This window comes from Amia ocellicauda, chromosome 18 (genome assembly GCF_036373705.1).
Source record: "Amia ocellicauda isolate fAmiCal2 chromosome 18, fAmiCal2.hap1, whole genome shotgun sequence".
Lineage (NCBI taxonomy): Eukaryota > Metazoa > Chordata > Actinopteri > Amiiformes > Amiidae > Amia > Amia ocellicauda.
The window spans coordinates 8,570,590-8,596,818 of NC_089867.1; the positions used below are offsets into that span (position 1 = coordinate 8,570,590).

The window sequence follows — 26,229 nt, forward strand, 5'->3', positions numbered from 1 at the left end:
CTCACACAGAAACCCTTTTATCCGTAAAGCCTATACTGACACAAATAATGTGTTGATAAACATAATTAGTTAAATTAGTGTGAGATATGGAGTAAAACATTTAGCACTTTTTCTCAATTTGGCATGAATGGGGAAATACTGGGGTTAGATTTCCAAACACTTCCACTACTGTTATGTTGGCTTTTCTGCTCTGCTCTGTTTCTGCTACTGTTAATTAAAATGTGAGTACAGTAGTTGTACATAGTGTAAACTGTAAAGGGATGAATTAATATAATTAAATGTACAGGACTTTATAGGCCCATATGAAGGATTTTTTAGTGCTACTGGATCAGTCATTAAGTCAATGTGTCAATATTGTGTATTCAATGTGTGAGCTTCTATATAATACTTACTGTGTTTCCCTCCAGGTCGTTTTTTTCTCGTCTCATTATATCTGTCATAACTTGCATATTGAAAATGAAATGTTTGATGTTCCATTTATTATTATTATTATTATTATTATTATTATTATTTTTTTTTTATTTTTTTTTTTTTTTGTTAGCATTACTTTTCGCTGGTGTTTTTTGGTACAGTTATAAACATACTTGTCTGCCAAGAAATAAAAATAATAATACTTGTCTGTCAATTTTGTTTTGATAGCTATGTTGCTCCACTGCATGATTATGTATATACTGTAGTTTGGCGGTAAAATGTAAACCAGTATCGATGTATTGTGTAGAAATTAGGCAGGAAAACAAACAAACAAACAAATAAATGTCAAATTAATGAATACTATAGTTTACAATTGTTTTACACTTAAAACAATAGGAATACAATGTGTGTGACCAGCAGTCATATGACTTTGTTTGCTGAAGCCCCAACATCAAAGTCATTGTAATTTTGCTAGTGAGAAACTGAATATTGAAGCTAAACTAGCTTATAACGGTGGCTTACGAAGTGTACCCACTGCTAGCAAAAGGCAAATGACAGGTCATTTACTCAAAAAATGAAAGAAGTTATTAAAACTGGGCTGCATACACAATATAAGGGTCACGACCTTTCACAGAAACGTCCTCCTGCAGAGTGTCATAAGACTAGCCACATTATGTTTACTTTGCTTTCATTTCACCTCCTATGAATGCTCCTTCTGCCCCGTTGGGCACACAGACATGACGTAAGTTAATTAGAGCAATTCTTCAGTCCACGTTTAATCATGTGCTTAGAGAGCAACAATTAGCATAGAATAAAAAGTGCTTATGTTTTACAGATATGCAGGATATTATGTTATAGCTTGGCTTCATGCAAAAACTGTGGCTACTACTTAAATATATGAATACCTGTTGTGTTTATGATAATTATTGTACATACCTTATTACAGATATTAACTAAGCTCACAAGTAATTAATTCACATAAAGCACAAATTATGACCTAGTCTCTTTTAATTTTAGAAATACTACAACACCAAAAACAACAACTACTACTACTACTGCTACTACTACTACTACTACTACTACTACTACTAATAATAATAATAATATATATATATATATATATATATATATATATATATATATATATATTAACTCATATAAAATGTTGTTATATTTTTGAAACATACATAAAATACATATATAACACCTCAATATAATGAATGCTTACCTCTAAGCTTTTGACATTGTTTTACTGGGTATTAATCCACCTATTTAAGACCCTCACCCACTCTGTCAAAATGCATATGTGCGTTGGCAAACTTTTTGCGAAGAAAATGTATAAATGAAAGCCTGTACAAATAGTGCATAATATTTTATTATTTGAGTTGTCCTATATTTCTACTAAATGTCCGCGGCTAGCTAGGGTTTATAGACCTTCTATGCGAGTCTTACCAGCGTGGCTTTTTCCTCCTCATACAATATAATGATTCAAGCACACGTCTCCAGCCCAAGTGAATAATTAAACGGCTGTTTTGCTTCAGGTAAATCAGTAGGGCTGCGAATCGCACAGCGAAAGTGTAAACAGAATTTTGTGTGAATAGTTATATGTTTCTGCAGGAAAATGCTAACAAGTGTTATAATGGCAGATCCCACTCTGGAGGAGAGAAAAAAATGAGATTCTGAACAAAAAAATCTTTGCTGGTTGCCAAAAATAAATCAGGCATGAATTCAGGGTGCATTTCCACCATGCTGGGGTTGGCAGACCTAGAGGTAGCATATTTCAGTTAGCAGACTGGAACTAAATTCATAGACGTAGTCCGAGTGCCAATGAGCTTCATCATCGGGGCTTCCTTCCCAGGACGTTTTTTCTTTATTGATTTGGGGTTTTGAATATGAACAGAATTAATGTTGTGAAAGGATATATGTGCCGGACTGTCGGCTGGGTACAAAATGTGTGAGATGTCCGAGATTGAAGGAAAAGAGAAGTTTGAAGGTATTGGTCAAGAGACAATTGGGACACCAGCACAACAGTCTGGAAACTTGAATGGATGGCTTTAAATGGTTACACTTCAGTTGGCTACAGTAGAATTATACAAAATGCCTTTTCTTTTCTTTTTTCCCCCATCGCCTTTGTATGTCTAAATGCCAAGGATATTATTCTTTGCCAGGTCCTTCATCCTGTTTGTTTGTTTCCCACTCCTCGATAGATTCAAGTGGTCTTTTGAGACAAAGAAAACAATGCATGTATGACAGAGAGAGAGAGGGCAAGAAGGACACATTTATATTTCAAGAAGAGAAGGCATTTTTGTGGAGTAACTATGCTCAGTTAAAGCAAACCAAAGTTCACAGTCATCAATGTGTATCACCTCATTTATTTTGTCCTCCTCCTCCTCATCAGCAACCGCAGCAGACTTTGCCAGTCCGCTGCTTTATACAGGCCTCTCCTCAATGTCTACATTTGTTTCCATATAAAGTGTCCCTTTCCAGGTTAGACCACCGAAGCTCCAAATCCCACATATATATTTATAGATTAAAGCTATATAATTCATAACTACTGTAAGCGGAGCATCCCAAGATGTTTAAATATGTCTGAGGGGGATGTAAACAGGTCAGCAGGTTGCCAATGTGATGTACGTTGACAATGCGAGACACATTAATTAGGATTACACCGTCTGATTTTCATAAGGAATCGGTTTCAAAGCAATTTGTTAATCCCAATTGATTAATCTTAATAAACTCCTTTCAAATAGTTATTAAATGTATCATGTCTCATATATTCACTTTCTGCAACTTTAAGAAAAAACTACATTTTGCAGAATAAATCAGGCTTTAAAAATCAATTTGCAACCACATTATTTCACCCTTTTTGAAGTCCGTCCCAAAAAAGAAGTGTATAGTAATAAATGCTGACACCCTGTGCACAGAAACCATAAAATGATTTTCAGTTTGTGGAACGAATTTATTTATTTTTTCTCCAGTAATGAAATAGGAACGTTTCATTGTTTTAGTAAGTGTTTTAATTTGAAAATGTATTCAAATTTGTCCTTTCTTGCCTAGAGTCTTAAATACTTTCCAGTCATAACATGTCAGTCTGTGTTTGCTGGGAACATTATTTATAAAAACAAACAGCCAGCATAGACTAACTCCGGCTCGGATTTTGAGCTAATGGAGTCACCGATCTGACAGGTCCTGGTTGCGTTGCAGATATAAGTGCTTGTCACTTTATAGATGAGATTACCATTGTGTTTATTGTTCTGCTATGTTCAAAGGATCCTTGCAGACACACGTAACCAATTTCCTTTCCATTTGGCAAAATAGTTATAAGTGTTCCGCTTCTGTTTGTCCTCGGAGGATTTCAGAGCAGGAATATTCAGAAAACAGTAGCTTGCAGGCTATGATATATTTGTATCGACCTCTAATTTGACAGAATGTACTACAGGCATGCATATGATTTCATTCCCCAGTACCCTGTCAGTTTCCATCTGCCTCCTCAATGTTATGATGAGAGCTCAATTCAAAGAAGAATTTTATGGCTGAGGTCAGTCCGCCTCTCATGGCTGGATGCCACAAAGAAGTCTGTCCGACCTGAAATTCTCAGACAGCTAATTAAACTGGACCACTGACTGAAAACCTTCCAGATTATTACACAGAGACTTAATTGTGCCTGAGTTTTGGGGGGCGGCCGCATTTAACCCTATGTTGGAGAAACTGAAATGCGGCAATTCGGATTCAGAAGGCAGTTTTTTGTATGTTTTATATGTTTGTATTTGTGTTTCTTTTATCTTAAAACAATCTTAATTACATAAGCTAATCACTGTGACCCATATTGGATGAAGGAGTTATTGAAAATTAATGGGTGGATGAATGGATTTTTGGAGAACTTCAAAAAAGAACTTTTGGAGATATTGTTCCTGTTATAATGCAAGCTCATTGTTGTACCCTTAACTAATAATCATTGAGTTTATCCTTGGAATGACTGTAGACCTCCCAGAATGGTCAGAAAGAGTTAAGACCCTTGTGTTTCAATAGTAGGGGCCCACTATTCTTGCAATTCCATGTTTGTTTTTTATCTCTCAGTGCACAAGTCAAATTATGCTATTAATAACACGGGCCGTCCATTCATACTCGCCCCTATGTGTCCAAGAGGCTCCCGGTGAGAAAATATGTTCCAAATGATTTCCCATACAAGAGAGACAGCACATTTTTTCTGAGACACGTGACTGAAAGCCGTGGGATACACATTTTATCTCCATCATGAGAAAGACCACTCACAGGTTTCCTTTACTGATACATGGTTTAACCTGCCCTTTCCAATGTCCATTGTGTGCTGGGGTTTCATTTAAGCTAATAATAAGCTGCTGTCACAGTTTTGTTTCCCATAGATTGTCTTGAGAATGACTCTCCAGTTTCTGCAGACAGCATGTTTTGTTTAGTTTTTTCTATAAATCAATTTAGAAATAGGGAAAGATGTTGTGTTTTCAGACAGTGTAAGCTTTTAATTCTATTTTTGTGAAATATTTGTATTTTATACTAATCAAGATGAAAAAGTTAGTTATTTTTCCCTGTTTGTCTACCTCAGTCTGTCGCTTTCAGTTACTCAGCAGGTGCACTCCTAAAGGTTATGGAAACTTCATTACTACAAGGAGGGCAATGTGGGTATATGATATTTCCCAGAATGCCTATCCAGTCATGACTGTAGTAATACATTTTGTATTTTTATTTCTGTGTGTTAATAAACCTCTCCCAAAGGATACTGCAAAGGTTCCACTGAGGTAAGAGAAACTGACAAGACCTTTTCCAAAATAAAAAGAAAAGAGAGAGAAAAAGAAACTATTAGTAATTATTGGTGTGAAATTCATTTAGCTCAGCCACACCATTTTCTTTAGTGAAACGTGGAAAGATAAGTGAACATGTATATCTTCCCCGGGGGGTAAGACTTAAAAAAGCACTAGCTGGCAAAGTTGACATAAAATGAATAAAAATACAAACTGGTAGGAAAAAAAAGCAAAAATAAAAGGAGGTTCATCATAGTACAGGGAATTTAAATGAAATGGTCATAATAAATTGTTGAATCTAATATGCAGTAATATTCTTTTCAACAACATCTACATTCATTTTCTTAGTACACTCAAAACTTCTATTTCTATAGAGTTTTGTACAGAATGCCAATGGCCCTTTAAACATCTTGAGACATTAACATAAATAAATATAAGTAGGTCAGTACTTCCTTCTTCACAGTAGTCAAAATTTCTTGAGGCAAGCTGTGGTGATACAGTTAGTGTTGCTCACTAATAATAAGCTATATGACATTACTCTATCTCTTCAATGGAGGCGGACAGATGTTTTTTTAACGATTCATTGAGGATATGCTTGAATAGACAGGCCTCGAGTTCGCCTATCACTATGAAATCATTGAATACACACAAACACGATATATTCATATATATAAGCAATAATTGAATGCATGGTGAAATAGACCGTGCAAGGTCTTAGAATGTGTGTTAATCCTGTTATTGGAGAGGAACAGCTTTTTCCATAAGAGACAGCTGTCTGGAGTTGTTTGATAAGATCACGGGGAATCATTATGCTAGTGAGTAGGTTCACCCTTCCTCCGCCCAATCTTGTCATGCTTCAACACCATCTTGAAATCTCTGTAGTCTTCCTTTAAGATGTAATGGCATGGTAACGTTTGGCAATAACAGACAAAGCACTAATGCATCATCCATTGCTATCTTGGTACAAATGACACTTTAAAAACAATGCAGTGGTTATACATTCGCAGATAATAGTGTTGGCTTGACTAAAACACCCATTTGCCCTGTGGTATTTTCTTGAGTTATATCAAGTTGGAAAATAATGACAACATACAGTAAAATGACAATTAAATTCATGTACTTTTTCTTTATGTTGGCAGCTTTGCCAAAATGCCCATAAACCTCTCTGAAGCCACTAAGTTATTATGAGCCAACATAAAGAAACCTAAAGTTTCCAAAGAAATTCAGGATGGGATAAACTACACTGAGGTAAATGGCCGTCATATTTTTTATGGTTTTCATTTTAGCCCAGATCTTGAATGACTTATATGCACCTTCAATACTGGTAGCCACATTATACATCATTTTACAACTTAATGCATTGATTGGTTTTAGGTTTGAGTAAACAATGTGTGTGAGATTAGGCCGTCGAACCCACAAAGAGAGAGATCTTTAAATGCATCTCAAGGAACCTGAGAGTCAAATCAAGAGTCTGTCAATCTGGATTGCAAAACAGTATGAAAGTAGAAGAATGCCAAAGAAAACCAAAAAAAAAAGAACAATCACAAAATGTGGCCATTTTGCTTTAAATGTAGTAGTTTACATTTGAGTTTGGTTGCAAAACTATTAACTCATGCAAAATAAATATATAATTGAATATAAGGAAGACGTACTTATATTTTTGAATGCCTTATTTTTGTGTATTTAAAATGCATGGGATATCTAAGTCTGTAATACATATATGTATTTAATATGTTGAAAATGTATTGTAGAAATTAAGCTCACCATATATTTCCAACCTACAAAATAAATATATGGAATACAGACGAAAATATATTTCAAATGCATCTCTTCTGATTTAAATACACAAAAAGGGGAATAGAATATGTCCTTGATAAAAGTCACTTGATAAAGAGCTGTTTCCTATTAAATGAGATTCATGAACATTTCTAATTTCTTTCTTATGAGCACTATTTCACATTTGAGGTCTGATTTGTTGTCTGCTGATGCCACTTTACCTAGTCTACAAATGGTGTCTGAAGTGACTTAGAAAGCTATGTACTGAATCGTCACCCTTAAATTAGCCTTCTGTGACCTTTGACCCACGAAGAAAGTGGAATTAGTTGCGCTTTCAGTTTTTTATAACAGGTGAGCAAAAAGAGGATGGTTAACCTTCCCTGTGCTCTCGAAAGTGGAGCCACAAAAACGCCCTCAACAGTGGAAGTGTTATTTAAGGTATTTAAAACATGACTGGTGTTAAGCCTACACTCTTTATTAATTACGATGCTGCTAACAGAAAGGTCCTTCAAACGCCAGTCAAGGTCTCCTGATGATGTCAATCCTGCATCTCCGACTTAATCCTAAAAATATGACGAAAGGTGGTAATAAACAGCTTTCTCACGCTGTTGTATTGTTTTCTGAGACACATTCGCAACACATTAATCATTCAGCAAGCAGAGACAGACAAACCATCTTTGAAAATGTCAAGGAGTTTAATTTGTTTAGGGTACAATTGTGTTTATTTATATATTGAATTGGTTATAGTAGGATTGCGTTATGACTTACGTGTTTGTTTTGCATCCAATTCTCACTGAAGCCGTGAGACTTATTGGCTAACCGCTCCCTAATGCTAATGAAACGCACAAAGGCTCTTATTCATCCGGGGTAGTGTATGTGTCAGTTTCTGGTTGAACGGACTATAAAGAGCTTTGTGATCCTTCTTGGCGAACAGGTAATAATGGCCCTCCTACTGCGACAACCTGCCGCTGAGGTTTCAGTTACTGGTATTCAGTGTGTGACTGAGGGTCTTTCTCCCGTCCGCTCTTGCAGAACCCAACACAAACACAGATAAAGCAGACCCCCCGAGTGAAGCCTTTATTCAGGAAAGACAAGAGGGAGCTCGCCAGGGCAAGGGTGACACACTTTATCTTGTCTTTAAACCTCACTGCACACATAAACGGACTGCATTTCACCCCCATACAGGATAACACTGACTTCTGCGCCATTACAATCACAGTACAATGTTGGTTTAAATATTTTATGTAAAGTGTCAGGCTTAAAAGTGACTTAAATCTCTTGACTTACCATCATGTTGCCTCAAAGTGTTTCCTTGCTTTATTTATATCCCTAAACAAACAGAAGAAGAGGGGGTTTAATACAAATTACATAAACAATTGCTTTAAAACAAAAATAAATTGACTAAGCTGTATTTTGTATGTGTAATTACAAGTACTAGTAATATATGTAACACTTCAGTTAATTATTAATCTATATTTTATTACATTGAAGACAAACTCAAGCCTGCCTTACTAAAGATAAATGGAAAAGATTAATGTAAATAAATATAAACAACATAAAGTGCATGTCTGCCAGTGGGAGGTGGGAGTTGTGAACTATAGTACGATGTTTAAATATAAAGATGTATAAACCTTGTTCTTACACAAAGCAATGTGTCCATTTAAGTTTTTTGTAATCCAGTGAACAGCAGAAAGCAAAATTCATTGGGAAACCCATTTAAAATTGGCATTTCACTGAAGGGTTAAACTTAGGTCACACAAACACACCATGGCACACTTTGTTCAGGTTGTGTTGCCTTTTCTCCAGCCAATAGGGCTCTGCAGGGCTATTGCTTTAGTAAGTAATACACAGGGCAGCTGAAGTTTAAGAGCAACATGGATAAGGATATATATATATATGATTATAGGCAGATGTCAGGAACTCTCTTAATCGACTTTATCGTAAATCCAAAGCTGGCACTGAGAGCCAGGAAGTTGGAAGGCCACCAAGTTTGGTGAAGGCTGTCTGCATCACCACAGGCTCAACGGCCTACAGGTGTCCCACGTTCCGCTTAATAAAGATGTAATCTGTTCTGGATCCCCTACCTTAAAGGGAAATGTATTTCCAAATAATAAATTAGTTTGCTACGGCTCCTAGACATTTTCCAAAGATACACACATAGGAAGTCTCTCATTCTCTTCAACAGATTATATTCCTAGATCATTAAAATGTTTGTAGGACAACATGTGAAATATCCAAGTCTTCAAATTATATGCCTTCTGGTGCTTCTGATGTGGAGTTGGACGTTTCAGACAAATCACAATGTGCAAAGCTCAGCATTTTTAACTTTGTATGTTATCAAAACCTAGCAATTGAAGGATTTAACCATCAGAATTTGGTTAGTCAGTGCCTGCCTAAATTGGACAATGGCATATGTAGGGAATTAAAGTTATCTTCAACAGCACATTTGCTTGGTCCGGTAAAAATGTAATAGATTTTATTGTATTTTATTTTCTTATGTGGTAAGTCATGGATGTGCGTTTTAAACTGTTTAAATTAAATTAGTGTGTTTTGGTCCAACGTTCTGGCACTATAACCTATAACTCATCTTAATGGCATAAACCTCATCTCGTATCACATTGAAAAATATTCAAGCCCCTCTCCTCAGACTCATCTGGACTGATTTTGCACTCTCGAATGGTGACTAATACAAATGGATGATTCTCACACCAAATAATTGGAGAGGTTATTCACGCCTGTAAATGTGACAGACACCTGCAGTGCTTAGGATTCAATAAAGAATGGAGAGCGATAAATCTGCAGATTTTGTATGATGCCTGCTGAGTCCCCGAGCAAAATAATAATAACTGAAATGAGGCAGCAAGTATGATCTTACATGCCAACAACTTCCGAACTTCAATCCAGCTGACCAAAGCTACCGGGGAAGTTTACCCCCAAAAAAGAGGTACGACCCAGTGCAATTTACAATAAAATTGGAGAAATTGACAAGTTCCATTAAATTAGTAGTCAGTACATTTAGTAGTAGTCATTTTACAGATCAAAAGGCCTTCTCAAAACTTCAATCTTTATTTATTTTTTAATCTCGCAGTGCAGATTCACAGATGACCACCAGAGGGAGCCCCCATTTAGTAAATCTGTAGATATGCAATTAAACGGTCTTTTCTAATATACCATTTATGTGACGAAGTATGTGACATTTATGTTTTGAAGTTTTGCGATAGTTATTTTTAAAATGCTGTATTGGTGCTGCCATCATGAAATATGGAAACAATTTAATAGAGTACACCGTTTCCATAAAAATATACCACATAGGCTAGATAGACAGAATTTGTAAAGCACGTTTAACCTAATCTGTATTATGTATAAGTACGAACAGGGAGCAGACACCTTCCCCCAAACGGTATCATATTGGACTTGCATGGAAACTTAAAATTAAATAACTTGTGAACCGACTATACCCCGCCTGCGCGCCGATACAGGTGTCGTGCGTTTTGATTGGTCGAGAGCAGCTGCTGTGCAGAGAGCCGGCAGGACGCGGGTCGCGTCCGATTCCCGCAGTTCTGCGCAGGTCTGCAGAATCCCAGCGATCCCATTGGCGGAGCCGCGCAGATCTGCGGACACCTGCGCTAGCACAACGCGACCCAACGCGATTAGACAGCGCGCTGTGCCAGTAAAAGACTGGACGCATCCCGGCAGACTCACATGGGACACAAGGGAGCGGGGCGCTCAAATGGTGCGCTGTATCAGCATATGCCACAGAAAGCACCCATGCATACTCGGTCACTCAGTGCTAAGCATGCATAGAATAAGCCAAAGTCCTTGGAAACGGTGCCTCCCTTTACAATAAAGAAACACGTGTGCTGAATAGACAGACAGACAGACAAACAACACAAACGCAGCACGAAAATACGACTTTCAGAGCAGACCCGGTTTTGTTTTTGGGACAGGACAGCTGTCAATGAAAATGACCTGGACAAGCTGTCAGCTCTCCCTCGCCCCCCTCCCAGAAAGGCGCTTGTGTTATGAACGAGACCAGAAGCAGTGAAAGTGTTTGCTCCCACGGTGCCAGACTGGAAGTCACATGAGATGCTGTGAGACTACCTGAGACGCGTTCACTCCTGATGCTGCTGCTGCGCCGGACTGCTGTCCTCAGAGCCGCCGGATTGCCGTGACTGCAGGACCTGGGCTTGAATGAGCAGGACTTTGCAAGAGACATGGCTCTCTTGCACTTTTTGGCCAAGGGGACACACTGGAGAGCTTCAGTTCTGTGCTTTCAGCTTCTTTTTGTTTTAAGGTGCCAGACGGTGAGTTGCGTGTTTATGTGATATGGGAAACACAACTGTGCGCATTGCTTTGCACTCAATGCTCTGTGTGTCTGATTTCCAGGGCGCACAAGAGAGGGCTAGTAAACCTGTGTTCACTGCAGATGGAGACAGTAAGGAAACTGCAGTTACTTCCCCATTGCTGGAGTCCCTTGAATTGCCACAAAGCACAGGTGAGTCAAGGAAATTAGGATTATTGTGTTTTGTTTTGTTTTTTTAATATAGCATATTTTTGCATGTAATTATGTAATGTTAGTTATATATTTTAGTTGTATACTGACAGTATGTACAGTTGCAGATATTCTTGTGAGCATGTTCCTAGCACATCCTATATAACTAAAAAGCTGTACCTGGACACAATGCAGCATCGCATTTTGTGTGTCTGTATTCAAATCCCTTTCTACAAAACAATCGGATCATTTATTTATTTTTGACACCCACACTGCTTGTTATAATGAAATAAATGCTTATACACAGTCCTGAGTGATGTGCAATTGCTAGTAATGTAAAACGTAAGTAAATCTATAATGCTCAGTAAACAAAAACAACTTGTTTAATATAAGTGAAGTTACTTAAAATAATAAAAAAAAAATGCACTTCAAAAGTTATTTTAATTATCAGCTAATAAGCAATCCAATTGCTTGGTTTAAGCAATCCTGATAGGACACGTAAATCCAAGTAAATCTGCAGTAATGAAAAGTGATGAACAGTATTGTTGTAATGATGTAAACAATGTTTTAATTGTTATAAGTAATATAAAAATACTCATTCATTTGTGTGAATATACTACACTGCAAAGAGAGTTTCACAAGGGTGTGTTTCCCACAGTTGCAGTTTCTAATGGGATTTGGGGCGCAGACGTCACTCACTGCCCAGTGCAGTATAAATACCTGGTCCCAGCTGCACACTGATGTGTTAGGAAGCAGAGCAACCATGTGATGCTCTTGGCGCTAGAGGGTGCTCACTCACTGTGAGCACCAGTGGAGAAACCACAGAACAATTGAATCTTGATATGTTTGTATTTAAACAATCCTATATTTAAAAATAATGATGTAAACATTAATATTATTAATCACATTTGAATATACTGATATTTGATCAATGAGATTTGGTTGATCTAAATTTGAATGCAAGAACAGGAGGCTAGATCTAAGAGAAGACATCAAATCCTGAAGGACCGTTACCTGGATTCAGTTTTGCTGACTTGTTTTAATGTTTTTTTGTTTTGTTTTTCTCTCTCTTATGCGTATACTGATGGGAATTCCTTTGTGATTTTTTTTTGTCAGATTAAGATAAGGACCTGAAAGGCATATCACAATTGAAGCCTGGCTGCTAAAGTTGTTTACAGCACTATGGCAGTATGCGTATTGTGCTCTTTAATTCAGACATGTCTGTTCCCTTCACTGTCGCAATGCCAGCATATATGCAATAAATAAATACTTAAAAAGCTGTTGCTGTTGGGAATAGAATTACTCAGATCTTTGAGAAAGTCAAGGAGGCAGAATCATGTGTGTGTGTGTGTGTGTGTGTGTATATATGTATATATATATATATATATATATATATATATATACCGTGTTTTACTTGTTATATACATATATACATAATATTGGAGTACCACAGGGATCAGTATAAGGGCCCATGCTTAATTATATCTCAAATGTACGGGTAACAGAAAATTATGAATTTTAGGAATTTCAGAATGATCAACTGACCTGATCTATGTACATGTTCAGTACATTAGTGCAAATGTTCTTGTTCAATTGTTTATATAATTGAAAATAATACATAATAAACAATATAATAAGCATACAGTGTTCTGTCATATGACATATTGAAGACATTTTAGAACCGCTGTCTTCCATAATATTTGTTTTGAATGATGATAACTTTGAATCTTGGAAAACACCAACAGTTGCCTTCAGTTTCCATCTTAAAATGTCATTCTGTCAGCAGCTTTTTAGGCTTGAATGGGTGTGTTCATTGGAAACACATGAAATAGTAAACTGAAAGACATAAAACAGATTTTCGTTTTGTCTGCAAGAACATTTGTACAATGCAATAAAAGAGAATCGTGTAGACAGTAAAATGTCTACAGACAACCCCACAATACAATTTTAGCATTTTTTTATGTTTTCCCCAGTATTCATCTTGTATTAATTAAAATATTCATGTTTTTAGATATTTATAATTCTGTAATTTACAATAGCTAAACCATTCCAGCACTGTGAGATATTAACTTTTTAATTGATTCACAAATGCACAAATCAAAAGGATCAATGTGTCTGGTGCAGCTTGTCTGTGGCATTACTAGTTAAGTACATGGATATGAATTATTTTTGATATTCTTACCACTAATAAGCCAAAACAAATTACAGATTTGACTTCTAGCAAATGTTCTCCTGGCCTTCCATCTTTATTACATTTTGTGATAGCCATAATACGCTTTCTGAGTTTCAGAAGTAACCTCCCTTAAGTATAAATTTTAATTGGCCATTTACAGAGAATGTTTACAAGGGGTGAGTTGGTGAAATAATATGAGTCACATGAGTTTGTAGGCCATTAATTGGTTACCTGGTGGGAGTTATCAAAAGCAGCTTATGGAACTTAGCAGTGATTTAACCAATTTGAAGTTTGGGACTAATTACGCCAAGCTCTTTCCATCTAGGTTATTAAAACAAATCACCTTTTTATTTTAGATGTGGATGGTTTCAAGCACCCTAATATGTATAGCACAGTAGAGGAGATCTGATTTCAAAACAAATTCAAAATGACACATGAATAGAAGTGGAATGCAATCATGAGTTGGAAATAGATGAGCCCAAAAGGGTTGTGTTCACTCCATACTGCGTTTCGTTTGTGTGTTAAGTGATACAGCTTTCAGCAACCAAATCTCCGTCCGTGTAGCACATGTTAACAAAGTAGCTTTTGCAGTTACAAAGTTTACAACACAAGTCCAATGTACATGAGCAAGTTCAAAAACATTGGTGCTCATGTACATTGGACTTGCGTTGTAAGCTTTGTAGGCCAATGTCTTGACCTGCACCATTGAACGTGTAAGAATTACCAGTAGAATGACTTCAACGTGACTCTTGTCTCCTGGACCTGACCCACTTTCAGAAAGTCAAGGGAACTGATGTCAGATAATTGATGTTCTCCATGATATCATATGATATCTACATGGTACTGAAATACACAGTAATATGACTTTCTCATTCTCTCCTGCTGTTTGGCAAGAAACAAAGAATCGTATGAAATGTGGTCCAATATCTGTATTACATAATACGCCTTGGGTAGTGTTTCTCCTGTGTAACATCCTTACTGTAATAACCAAGAAAGAATGAAATAAAGAAATGGATGGAGTTATTGGCCTGTCAGCAACATAAATCAGATTCAGACTGGAAGTTGCAGGAGCTATACCTTGCAAGCAATTGCCTATTTCTTGCTTTGAAACTCCTTGAGCTTTTAATAGGTATCAGATTTTCCCTGTGATCCTAATTCCTTCTTCCTGGTTCTCCACAGAATATGAAATTGTAGCTCCATATGAAGTAGATCACAATGGGGAGTATATTTCGCACACGGTTGCCCACCACCAGAGACGGAAAAGATCAGTTCAGAACGGGGCGGAGGAGAGAGCCTACTTCAGACTACATGGCTTCGGGCAGGACTTTCATTTGGAAATCCAGTCTTCGGCGGGCTTGTTAGCACCTGGTTTTACAATACAAACACTGGGAAGAAATGGCACTAGCGTTTTGGAGACTTATCGGCCAGAGGACCTTTGCTTCTATCACGGGGCACTAAGATCAAATATCAACTCTTCAGTAGCACTTTCGACATGTAACGGCATGGTGAGTAAAACTGGTAAAAGCACGTGTTTAACTTATAAAAACCTGAGACTAATACACATTCAAATTGAGTAACGTTGTGAATTGGTAGGCCCAAGCTTCTGGTTGGTTGAGACCATTTTATTATGGAAAGCCCAAGAGCCTGGAGTGTATATTAAGAACAATACAGTAAAAACATGTTTTGGTATATAAACACTTTGTTTTCCATGAATCACTGACATTAAAGCTGCATATTTTCCTGTTCAGATTGCACTTATATATATATGTTATCCAGATCCAGCAGGTGGAGAATATGTAAGTGCTCAAGATCTCTTAATTGTAGGCATAACCACAACCTCACAAGAAAAGTTTGTATTGAAGATTGATCTAAGTGATAAAACATGATAAATAATCCCCAGGCATGGGTTAAATTACAACTTTGACCCAGTTGCCAATATCAAATTACAAATCCAGTAATTAACGGCTGATTTTTGTTGGCCAGGATCTTCTGCCTTCTACCAAATGGAAACTTGATACTAAGTACTGGGTTTTTAGTTTGAAATTGAAAGGTGAGTTAGTGTTTTGATTTAATCTGGTCCTCCGTCAGAGTTATATTCTACTTGGTTTGATAAAAATGCAAATCAATAATTTAGGAAACATAAAAGGTATGTAACTCTGGCATCTTCCATTGTAACAATTTAATTCTTTATTTTGATTTAAACAGAGTGTAATCGACTTTTGATGTCAGAGAGAAGTCCACTTAGTTGCATCAGTTGAAAACATTGTTCCAAATTTTAACAACTGCTACACCAGCTTTCAGCTCTAGCCCGGGAGCACCAATTTTTATTCTGTTTTTTGTACTAATGGAACTCTTAATTTCCTAGGCTTATAGAACCTTTTGAGTCAATGCCCAAAAGGGGGAAACATTTTATTTGGGTGGATGTTTAAGACTATTACTGTAGTATTTTGAATAGTAGGTAATTGTGTTATGTTTACAGTTCTTAAGCTTAAGAGAAGGGAAGTGAACAGTCTAGAGATCAGAAAGGATATATTAGTCTTGTTTACACAAGAAATAACCAAAGCAGAGACATTATAGATGCCTTTTTTGCATTTTTGTGTGCTTGCATATTATAAAAAACAAACAAGATAACAGGAAATTGTCAGCAACCAAATGACCTTGTTTGAAGGTGACAATCAGGAAATTGGTAACCCATTTATTTTCTTCGTGTGCATGTTTGTTGTATTTAAAAAAAATGTATTGAACTGTTGAAAGTTTAGTCTGGCAAACACTACATCCCATGGGATTTGGTTTGGACTGCTTGTCATGCTCTCTGGGGGCTGAGAGGTTACAGAGATTTGAGCTGAGACTTTGACTTCACATAGGGTTATGTCTGTGTTGGTCTATTTGCTACAGCGGTGCAGCTTTTTACATTTTTTTCCAGACTGAAAAAATGTAAAACCCATAAAATGTAGTAACCCAAATAAAGTAGGTCAGGGAAAATTAACTTTTTTTTAGTTAAATGTAAAGACAATTCTTGGCTCGTTCGTCTCTGTTCAGTATGGGTTGTACTGAAACCTTTGACTTTCAAATTCTCGAACTAGACAGCATAAATATTGAAGCATTTATTTCATTTTTATATTATTCTAATCATACCTTAAGCATCCTCTAATTTGTATTGTGCTGCAGAAACATAATGTTATACATGTGTTTGTATAAGTGCTTTAAAGAAACGTTCGACTTCATTTACTTTATTCCCTAAAATGTCTTTGAACTGTGCTGTTACTTGTAATAACAGGAAGTTATTCACAATTGACTGACACTACTTTTTTAAGTATAGTTCACAGAAAAAAACTTTGAAGTAAATTGACAATGACTGATCTATGAGGTGTCTTTAAATGAAATGCTCAAGAGGTTGTGGGGAGTTGGGTGAGTTAATTGAGTATTTATTCATAACATCACACTCCAGGTCAAAATAATTGTACATAATACGGGTAGAATAGTATTGTGACAAGACAAATTAATCCCTGTCATTCAACAAATTAGTCTTGCCATTGGAAACATTCATCGTGAAAAGTGATTGCAGGAACATTAGGACAGAAACACTACACATAAATGACATACATGATTGTCTTTTTAGTTATGTGTTTCTCTTCAACCATTGAAGATGAAGTGAAGAATTGAACTTCCATGAAGACAACAGGGAAAACATATCGCACAAACGTGATGTTGTAAATCATTTTACTCTTCTCTACAGCTGATGGACATTGTGTGTTAAATACAGAGCATGTTGTTTTAGTTTCTACCATGACACAACTCTGTGACACATAGACATATGTTGAAATATGGAGGTGAGACTGAGCTGGGAGATCCTCCTGGTGTATAAAATATTGGCCTATGCAGATTTCCTAATTTCCACACACAAACATACCCACATATTTGTATATCTGCTGTATATTGCATTCATCATCTAATAATAATAATAATAATAATAACTTAATGTATGTGACTTGTGGATGATGTTTTGTTTTTGTCTTTTTAACATCATGATCCTGAACAAGGCCAGAGCAAACCGTCATTATTTCAATTACAAAGACGTGCATTTTAGTTTTGTATCCTTAACATGCCGATCTCACAATCCAGCCCTTCCCCAACCCAGCTGTAATGTTGTTGGATCAGCTGGACAAACTTCCCAGAGCATGCATACACAGCGTTGTTAAATTATTAGGACTGAACGGACATCAGCGGGTGAAACGCTCCTAAATGTGTCATGTAATTTGTGCCGTATGTGCAGCTGTGGTTATCATCGACACGGCCAAGCTGGTCTGGAGACGGTTCTTACATATTTAACACCCCTTATTTTGCACTGTCAGTTTGTGCTGCATTTACACACATTTATAAACGATGTGTGGCAGCTTTGAGATTTGATTAGTCAATGTACATGAGTATAAACAATTTAGATGTTATCTTATGGTTTGTGTCTTTGCTACATCATTATTGCTGTCTTTGAAAATCCCTTGCTATTGATAAAAGTTGGTCTTTAAATATTTCTCCAAGGAAGTCTCTAATAATATTAATTCATTTTTAAATTGTTGTTGCAACATTGACCATCTTGCAGTTATATTAGTGCATCGATCCATTTATTTCTCCTGTTGTAAGAAGACTCGTTATAAGGCAGCGTGTTTTATATAATAAGGTATTTTGTTTGGTTAACGCTTACTATGATATTATTGGATTGCAGATTAGCAAAACCTCTCATCTGGAGGGCATTAAGACATTAAAAATGTAATGTCATTAGCTCCAAATGATTCTCGATGCGCCAAGAGTCATAAGAACTATGCCATGCACTTAAAGCTGGGGGATAAATTCGCTTTTAATAGCAGATGAGCCTGTTGCCAACCTTGCTTTGATCTCAGTGGGGAGTTAGTAGTTCATATTTGAAATAGAAAATGAATGGATTAAACAGGAAACACTCTTGATACGTGCCCTCAAATTATCTGGATCTTACATTCACCGACAAATCATGCAAGGTCTACAAGCCTCTGTCCATTTCAATCCAAGACAATTTTGAATTTGAGCTGATAGTAAAAATCAAAATATAGGTTGTGGAAAAGAGTCGTAAGTGATACCCACGGATAGTAAGGTGACCATTACATGCTGAGAACTGTAATGAAATACAATAACATACATTTTTCTCATGCTCTCTGACTATAATATCCCATTAACCAAAATACCCAAATATGACGTATTTCTAAACATCTATTTAACTGAAATCACATGCAGAATAAGAATCGGATGACTTATATCACAAAATATACAAAGTGACAGCTATAAGTAAGATAGAAACCGAGAATGATGCGTATTGTATTGTGTAGGGACCTCATTTCATTCTTTCTTGCTGATTATTTGAAAAACAGCATTATTAAGAAAGTACAGAAGTACATCCAGAAGACAACTCGCAAGGTCAGCCAATCGATGACTAAGGCTTTGTCCTTGAAGTGGTAAGATTTGAATATTATTAATATAATGTGTACCAAATGAATAAAGCTGCTATGGTATACTCCTTCACTTCTAAAACAACCAACACACGAATGAGTGAATGGATCGATGAATGAATGAATCCAGATAGGGAACCCTGTTGAGTTATAACAAGGGTAGACATTCCTACTTCCTCATGGAAACCAGTACCCCTGAAGAATTACTATAATTACTCAATGGTTACTCAAATCTTTGAACATTCCCGATATGCTCATTGTAGTTGCACATGATGGTGTTGTCTTGATTGTATCAGTATCCTTGAAACGGGGATGAGTTAAGCTGTGATGTTTCCAAGCTGCCAAAAGCTCTTCAAAATGACATAAGATTGCATGTTTATATATCTGTTCCTCAGTGACTGTACATACTGTGCTGTATCATCCCTGATCAATGGAGTTGAGCTGCAGCTTTGTTCTGTTCCATTAATTATAAATAATCAATGATTTCCCCCTGGCAACCTCGTTAGGGCGCTTAGCTCATTTTGTGGCGTGCGTGTAATCTGGAAACACCACCCATCGCAAAGGAGTGTCGACTCAAAATCATCTTCAGACTCTTGGTTCCAAAACAGCTCAACAACAGATATCACAGCACTGATGCACAAAGTTGAATATTAGCACGATTGCTGGTCATGTTTTCTGGCAGAGAGCAGTTTGAGAGTCCCAATTAGCACGCATTCAGTCAAATCCATCAATATCTGCGACCGCTGTTAAAATAATTGTTTAATTAATTTACCTGTCCTCTGTGGTGTTTCCTAAAACAAAGGATTTGCACTGAACAGGTCTGTAAAGTACAAGGTGTCTGCTTCCCTGAAGGATCCCGCAGGTGTGATGTCAGTGTCAGATGTAAGAATAGACTACTTATTTCTGGCATCAAAAACATGATATGAATGCGGTTCCAGATTCTCCAGCAATCATACATTTACATGCAAGGCACAGATGTCTTGTGTTTCAGTTGTAAAACAAAGCAGTGACAACGCAGGTATAAAAAAACACGCGGGAGAAAGTACAGAGCACAAAGCAACACTTTGGTTGTTTATTTAGAACTCCCTTTTTACTGAGAAATCCAGTTTTGAACTCATACACATGTATATATTTTAAGAGCCCTTTCATTTTGATTAAATACATGGGAATGAAGAAGTGTGTCTCTCTTAAGTCCTGTCCCATTTATCAAGCTGCCAGACAGATTCAGCATGGTTGATTCCTCACATAAACTATCTTGCATTTTGGATGTTGATCAAAAGACATTTTTAATGGATCTTAAAAAAAGGATTGCGAAAGTTGTGCCTTTTAAATATCAATTATCTTCCAATAGACGCTTACACCACCTAACCTGAAAGCTGTTTTTCATTGTCGTTGGACTGACAAAAAAATAAGAGAGAAATTAATTACAATGTTCTTATGAATGTTTCCTATAAACAGTTATTATGACGAAACATTTTCTTTATCTCTCCCCTAATCAGATTGTTTTTTTAATCTATCCAATAATTGTTGTCCAGAACGTGCAGCACAGATGTGTAACAACGATACACATTGCAAATCTCGATTCCCAGGATGAGATACCACTGGTTCGTGCTGAGTGACCGAGATGGTACACTGTGTAACCCGTAGAAGGTGTGATACTGAACAAATGTTGTTGTTTTGGAAGTAAGAGTGAAAACAAACTGTTAACAATAGAAATGTCACCCAACCAATTGGTCTGGTGATAGTAGCCTATCCTGTATTGTCATTAAATGTATGTATGGCAAGCTTTAAAAAACTTAGATTGCTAGATGATTGTCACAAGTTTACAGCATAGCAAGGTTAATAAAGAATTGAAATGATAATAATAAATAATAATCACATCCGTGTGAATGGAGGTTACCAATTGGGATAAAAAGCTCAGTTGCTCAGCATATGTTTGAGAGTAAAGAGATAATTAAATGCTTTTCTTAAGTTTATTTATCAATATTGCAAAGTTGCTCTTGAGCCAGAAATATCTCTGGAGAGCTCACTTTGCGCTTTGTGTTGCTTCTATGCTTTCGAAGTTCAAGCCTGGATACGCCTGACTTCTTGCTAAGAGGAGTTGAACCCTCGCCAGCTGTTTGAGCTATCTGAGGTAGTATTTCACCCTGTCGACTAGGATTTTATGGCTGCTATTTGCACTTCATTGCAAACAACATGTAATTTGATGACTTTGGTGCTTTAAAAGAGCAATTGAGAAATCCTTCCCTTTTAATTTTGTTTCTCCCGGGGAGAGAATCATAGTATAGTTCAGTTGTGTTCTTCCGTATCCCCAAACCCTCTCTATGCATCCACTGAGCGCAATTTATCTTTGCATGATCCGTTACTGCATACTAAAATTGCCATCTTAACTGAAATCATATGTAATCTGTACTGGGGCAGGCAATCTGTACAGTGTTCAAGTTAAACTTAGTCGAATTGTATTTCTTCGCACTGTCGTGTCATTCTTGCTTTTTGTTAAATAAACCATGCCTTGCGGTGTTAAAATCAACACACACAAATAATACTGAAGCAGTTCTTTTTATTCAATGATTTAGTCGTAAATCCAATTCAGCGTAATACTGTACTGACCTGTATTTCCAGTTATGCTAATTTGAATGTCCTTTGTGACAAAATCTTGCAAGCTTTTATGCATTTTAAATGGATCTGTTGTAGGCTACTGAACTGTGAACACCACAGACACTGATCTCTCGCACATGATGCCACATAAAAGCTGCTTCGATACTAGAAAGCTAGGCAGTATGTCCCTTTCCTCAACTCAAATTGGCAGTGAATTCAAAAGTGACACACAGATACAAATGAGGTTCAGAACATGACAAGCACGTCATATTGACTTAATAAACTGGCATGATGTCATGTAAAAGAACAACAATAGCTCATTTGCTTTTCTGCCTGAGTTGCAGACCAATCTCCCTCCTTGAGCTGAAGCCATTTCCTAACATGTGACGTTAACAATAAACTATTAACAACTTATGTGCTGCGCGGCCTCTCCTTGTTCACAAATCTATTTTTTTTATGAGTTGTATATTATTTCAGTCACAGAAGATTGGACTTTATTGTGGCATCAGCGGTTTTTTCACAGCTCTTAAAGTATAATCAAATGAGTACGATAGCGGCACGTAGCTCTGCACATATCAACGCATGAAGCCAACGCTTAGTCCGTGTTCCTCAAGATAAATTCAAGTCTTGACGGCTGCATAAGGCTGAATTTTAAAAAGTACACAAGCAAGAAAACCCAATGCCTTTCTATTGATTCACACCTGCATATAACATTACAACAAATTAAATGTCGACATTTATTTAAATTCATGAAAATTTAGTCTGATTACGTTATCAGTTCAATTTACATAGAAAGGGAAGAAACTGAAATTAAAAGAACACAAGATGATAATTTTTGCTTCAACTACTATTATACTGGACAAGTGCCCCTACACACGTCTTCCAGATATTCTCACAGGATTTTGTAGAAGCTTCTGTGTTGCATACCAGAAATACTCCTGTGATTTCTGCTAGTCTCCGTGTCATTTCCTAACCGATCTTAGCTAAGGGACTGCATTTTTCCCATTCTCAATTCAGGGGAATGGCATTCTGGTCCATGATCATACTGCCCTACATTCTCCCAGATCCGGATTCTTCCATTCCGACTTCCCTGCACAGGTCCCCAATTAGAGGGTTGGTCCTCGTTGAGCGTTAAATGCAAGTTAAGGCTATACTGTATCTTGCAAAGAGGTGTGTTACCCCGTATAGGTTTGACAATCATTAGGACACGAGTCTGGGGGAATCTTTCTGAATTTCTGTCCACATAACTTATTATTAGAGGATGTTTCCTTTAGATCCGGAATATAAAGTGAAGTGATTTTTCAAGATGATGTCAAGGAATCGAGAAACACTATCCTATAATAAACTGTGTTGTACAGTTGCGCAGTGATAGGATGCTCTCAGATATATCACATTGCAGTGATAATCTGTAGTTGTTGATTTTTTCACCATGTACATTTTTAGCAGCTGTTGATGCTTTCCGTGTTATCTGGCAACGTACTTGGATTCTTTGTTGCCAAACATCTATTTTATTCTTCTGTTATTGACCAGTGATCCTGCTTTCTTTCTTTCTTTCTCTAAGTTTGATTCTGTGCTACATAAGAAATCCAGGAATGGAAAGACCGATAGACATGGCATCAGCTCACTTTTCTTATTATGCTGCATAAACTCTGGTTACACAAATCAGCTTAATTGGGAATACACTTTATGTTGGGTTTATCATTTCCTTGACTTCAGGATATAGAGATATTTTTTAAGTGGCATTATGGTTGTGGTGGTTAACGCTGGCTAAATGGTTTTGGGGACACTACAGAGAATAGCCCTTCCCCACCTCGACCACATACTCCAACAAACTCAACCCACGGACGTGAATGGATTTGTTATATTGTATAATCTGCGTTTTGCCCATTGTAAATTCCCCTGAGCTCTGCTATCCCTCAGTCTAATGACTTGTAACACAGCATCAAAGATAAGAAGGAGAAGCAGATGTGAACGTTATCAAAGTCACATGCCTGGGAGTAAAAGGAAAGTTTAGTCTGTACCGGCATTGTAATGCACCACAGCAAAGCGAATGCATATTGGAAGATACTCACCCAGAGGAAATTACAGCATATGTCAGCAGAGTCCATGTGCTTTTAATCGTTAAAAAATAGGTTCCAAACACAGGTCACCCTGCAAGAGAAAGTTAGTGCCTGGCAATATTGTCATTGCGTTTTGCCTCCAGGGATCTTTTTATGTGGTAATTGGCTGTCTATTTGTCTGTGCCTTTTGAAAGCACAATCCAAACATTGCAGTTTACAATGTTGTTTGACTGCTGAGCTGTGACCGTGGAGGTTTAGTCTCAAAATCTTTTTTTTTCACCATTTTCGATATACATACAGGTTAAATCAAGGGCTGCCATTTCAGTGAAAGTAAAAATAGCACTTTTTTTTAGACAGATCATACAGTTAATCTTGTTTGACAAGCACCGAGGGAGTACTGAGGTCTACTAAGCAGAAATCACCTTGGTTTTAGGTTTCATTAGAAAGATGGTTTCTTTTTGAGTGTAGCACACCCACATGTTTTAAAACTGTCTGTCATGTTAAGGTCTGGGACTGTATGTATCATTCATGCATATATAAACCATTTTAATTGTTTGGATCCACGATTTTGAACTGATTTAACACAGTAAAATACGTCTATGTGTATGGGTTGTATCACTTTTATTTTTAAATGGTTAAGATTAGCGTTTTAATGTTTCAGGGCAGTCATATAACAGTATGCTGTTAAATAGGTAGGATTTACTTACTGTCAAAGATTTCTTTTCACCAGGATGATCTACTTAGCTTGTCCCTTTGATGTTCTTTTAATAGATGTGATAATGAACATTATAGCACTTCAGACGCTGCTTTTTAAATACTCTTCAAAAGCTAACCAGGCAGAATGTAGTGAGTTGCATGAGAGTCTTCACACATTACTATCCCCTAGCAATGTCTCATCTCGGGTCGAATGTGTAACCAGATAAATAATTTAATCTTACACAGATATTGTTTATGTGTTTCTTTCAGAACAAAATTGGATTTAGTATTTTTTATGTTTTTGTTTTATGGGATATTATGTTAATAGGAGTTTAGCAGTCGAAGTTAACAGACTGAGGCATGAAATCAGTTGAAAATTATGATCTGGGCTTCATTTTTTCCCCTTCAATCTAGTTACAAATTTAGCCAAGTACAGTGTTTATGCTGGATTTGTGTGTGTGTGTGTGTGTGTGTGTGTGTGTGTGTGTGTGTTTGTTTAAAATGTCTTTCAAAGAGCAAATGTCTAATTCTGTACACATGTTTTTGTTTGTTTGTTTTCACTGACTCCCTGATTGTACACAATTGTCTTGTTTATTTGAACTGTAAATTTAACATGCTTTTAAGTTAGTCAAATGTACCCATTAGAAGACTAAACAATGCCCCCAGAATCTGTACTCGAATAGCTTCCCCAATTTTGATGTCTCTGTAAAATAAACTGGAAACAAAACCTACTTTGCCAGAAGATTCTGACATCCTATTTCAGTTCAGTCCATCACACAAATGTGTGCTTTCCCAACAATATAGTTATTGAATTGTGTATTATAGCTGTGCAAACTGAATTGTGTATCATTTCAAACCCTATATCTGATGCTTTCAATGCACATGGTGTGATTTGTAAAAATCTAGCACGCAGGCTTGTTCTCTTTTTAATTGTTCTTTGACAATTATCGAATTATCATACGAGCCAGTAGCAAACTTTTCCTAGTTGTGTTTCAGAAACATTTGCAGGAGTCCCTATAGATTTGTCTGCCAGTGCCTGAATATAAGGTTGCTGCTGTTTAGTGCATAATGGCATAGAGTCGCTTTATTAGCCATTTAATCGGGCTGTAGGGTGTATGCTTATCGTCTGTAGTGCTGAAATGTGGAAAATAAGCTCTCCAGCTCATTAATGCGACATCAAAAGCTGCCACTTTGACGTTCTGTCTGTACTCTGTGACAAAGGCGCACACAAGCCACATTGGAGCTTGAGTGATGTTTATTTAATTAGGAACACATCAGCGACAGAAGGCTGTTACTTTAAGGGCCCAATTTTCCACCAGTCTTACAAACCGTGCCACACCACAGCCATGTATGTTGATAGTTAGTTGAGGCTGTCATTGGGTATCGTATTCTTGCTTTTTAAGTTTTAAGTGCATGTGTTTCAAAGGTGTTTGGTTGTTGTTGTTGGTAGTATCTAATTCCTCTAAAAAAACATCAATTTGAATGAATTATTGGCATGTACTGATGGCCCAAAGCAAGTCAGAGAACAACCGTCTCCTGATAACGGAAGCATCTCTGTTTCCTGCAGTTCAATACAGTCGCATTCGCTTATGCAATTGCTGTTGAAAGCAGCTAGATTCAACAACTTTGCAAGAAAGGAGGGAACAGACTGAATGATGTACATGTAACGGGGCTCATGGTGTACTCAATCCCACTAGATGTAGATGGCAGAGGACTGATACATTGGGGTAGCAGGTTTGAAGCTCTGTTGGATCTTTTTTAAATTTTTCCCCTC

General features: G+C 36.9%; 1 protein-coding gene across 1 annotated transcript in view; it reads left to right on the top strand.

Moving 5' to 3' along the window:
- The first annotated feature begins 10,665 nt into the window (after positions 1–10,665).
- The window catches only part of adamts16 (ADAM metallopeptidase with thrombospondin type 1 motif, 16), a 56,520-nt gene continuing 40,956 nt past the window's right edge, over positions 10,666–26,229 (top strand). Inside the window, exons 1-3 of the mRNA XM_066690965.1 lie at positions 10,666–11,266; positions 11,349–11,457; positions 14,807–15,132. Of these exons, the coding sequence (XP_066547062.1) occupies positions 11,177–11,266; positions 11,349–11,457; positions 14,807–15,132 (525 nt within the window). The 5' untranslated portion in view covers positions 10,666–11,176. The remainder of the gene's footprint in view (positions 11,267–11,348; positions 11,458–14,806; positions 15,133–26,229) is intronic.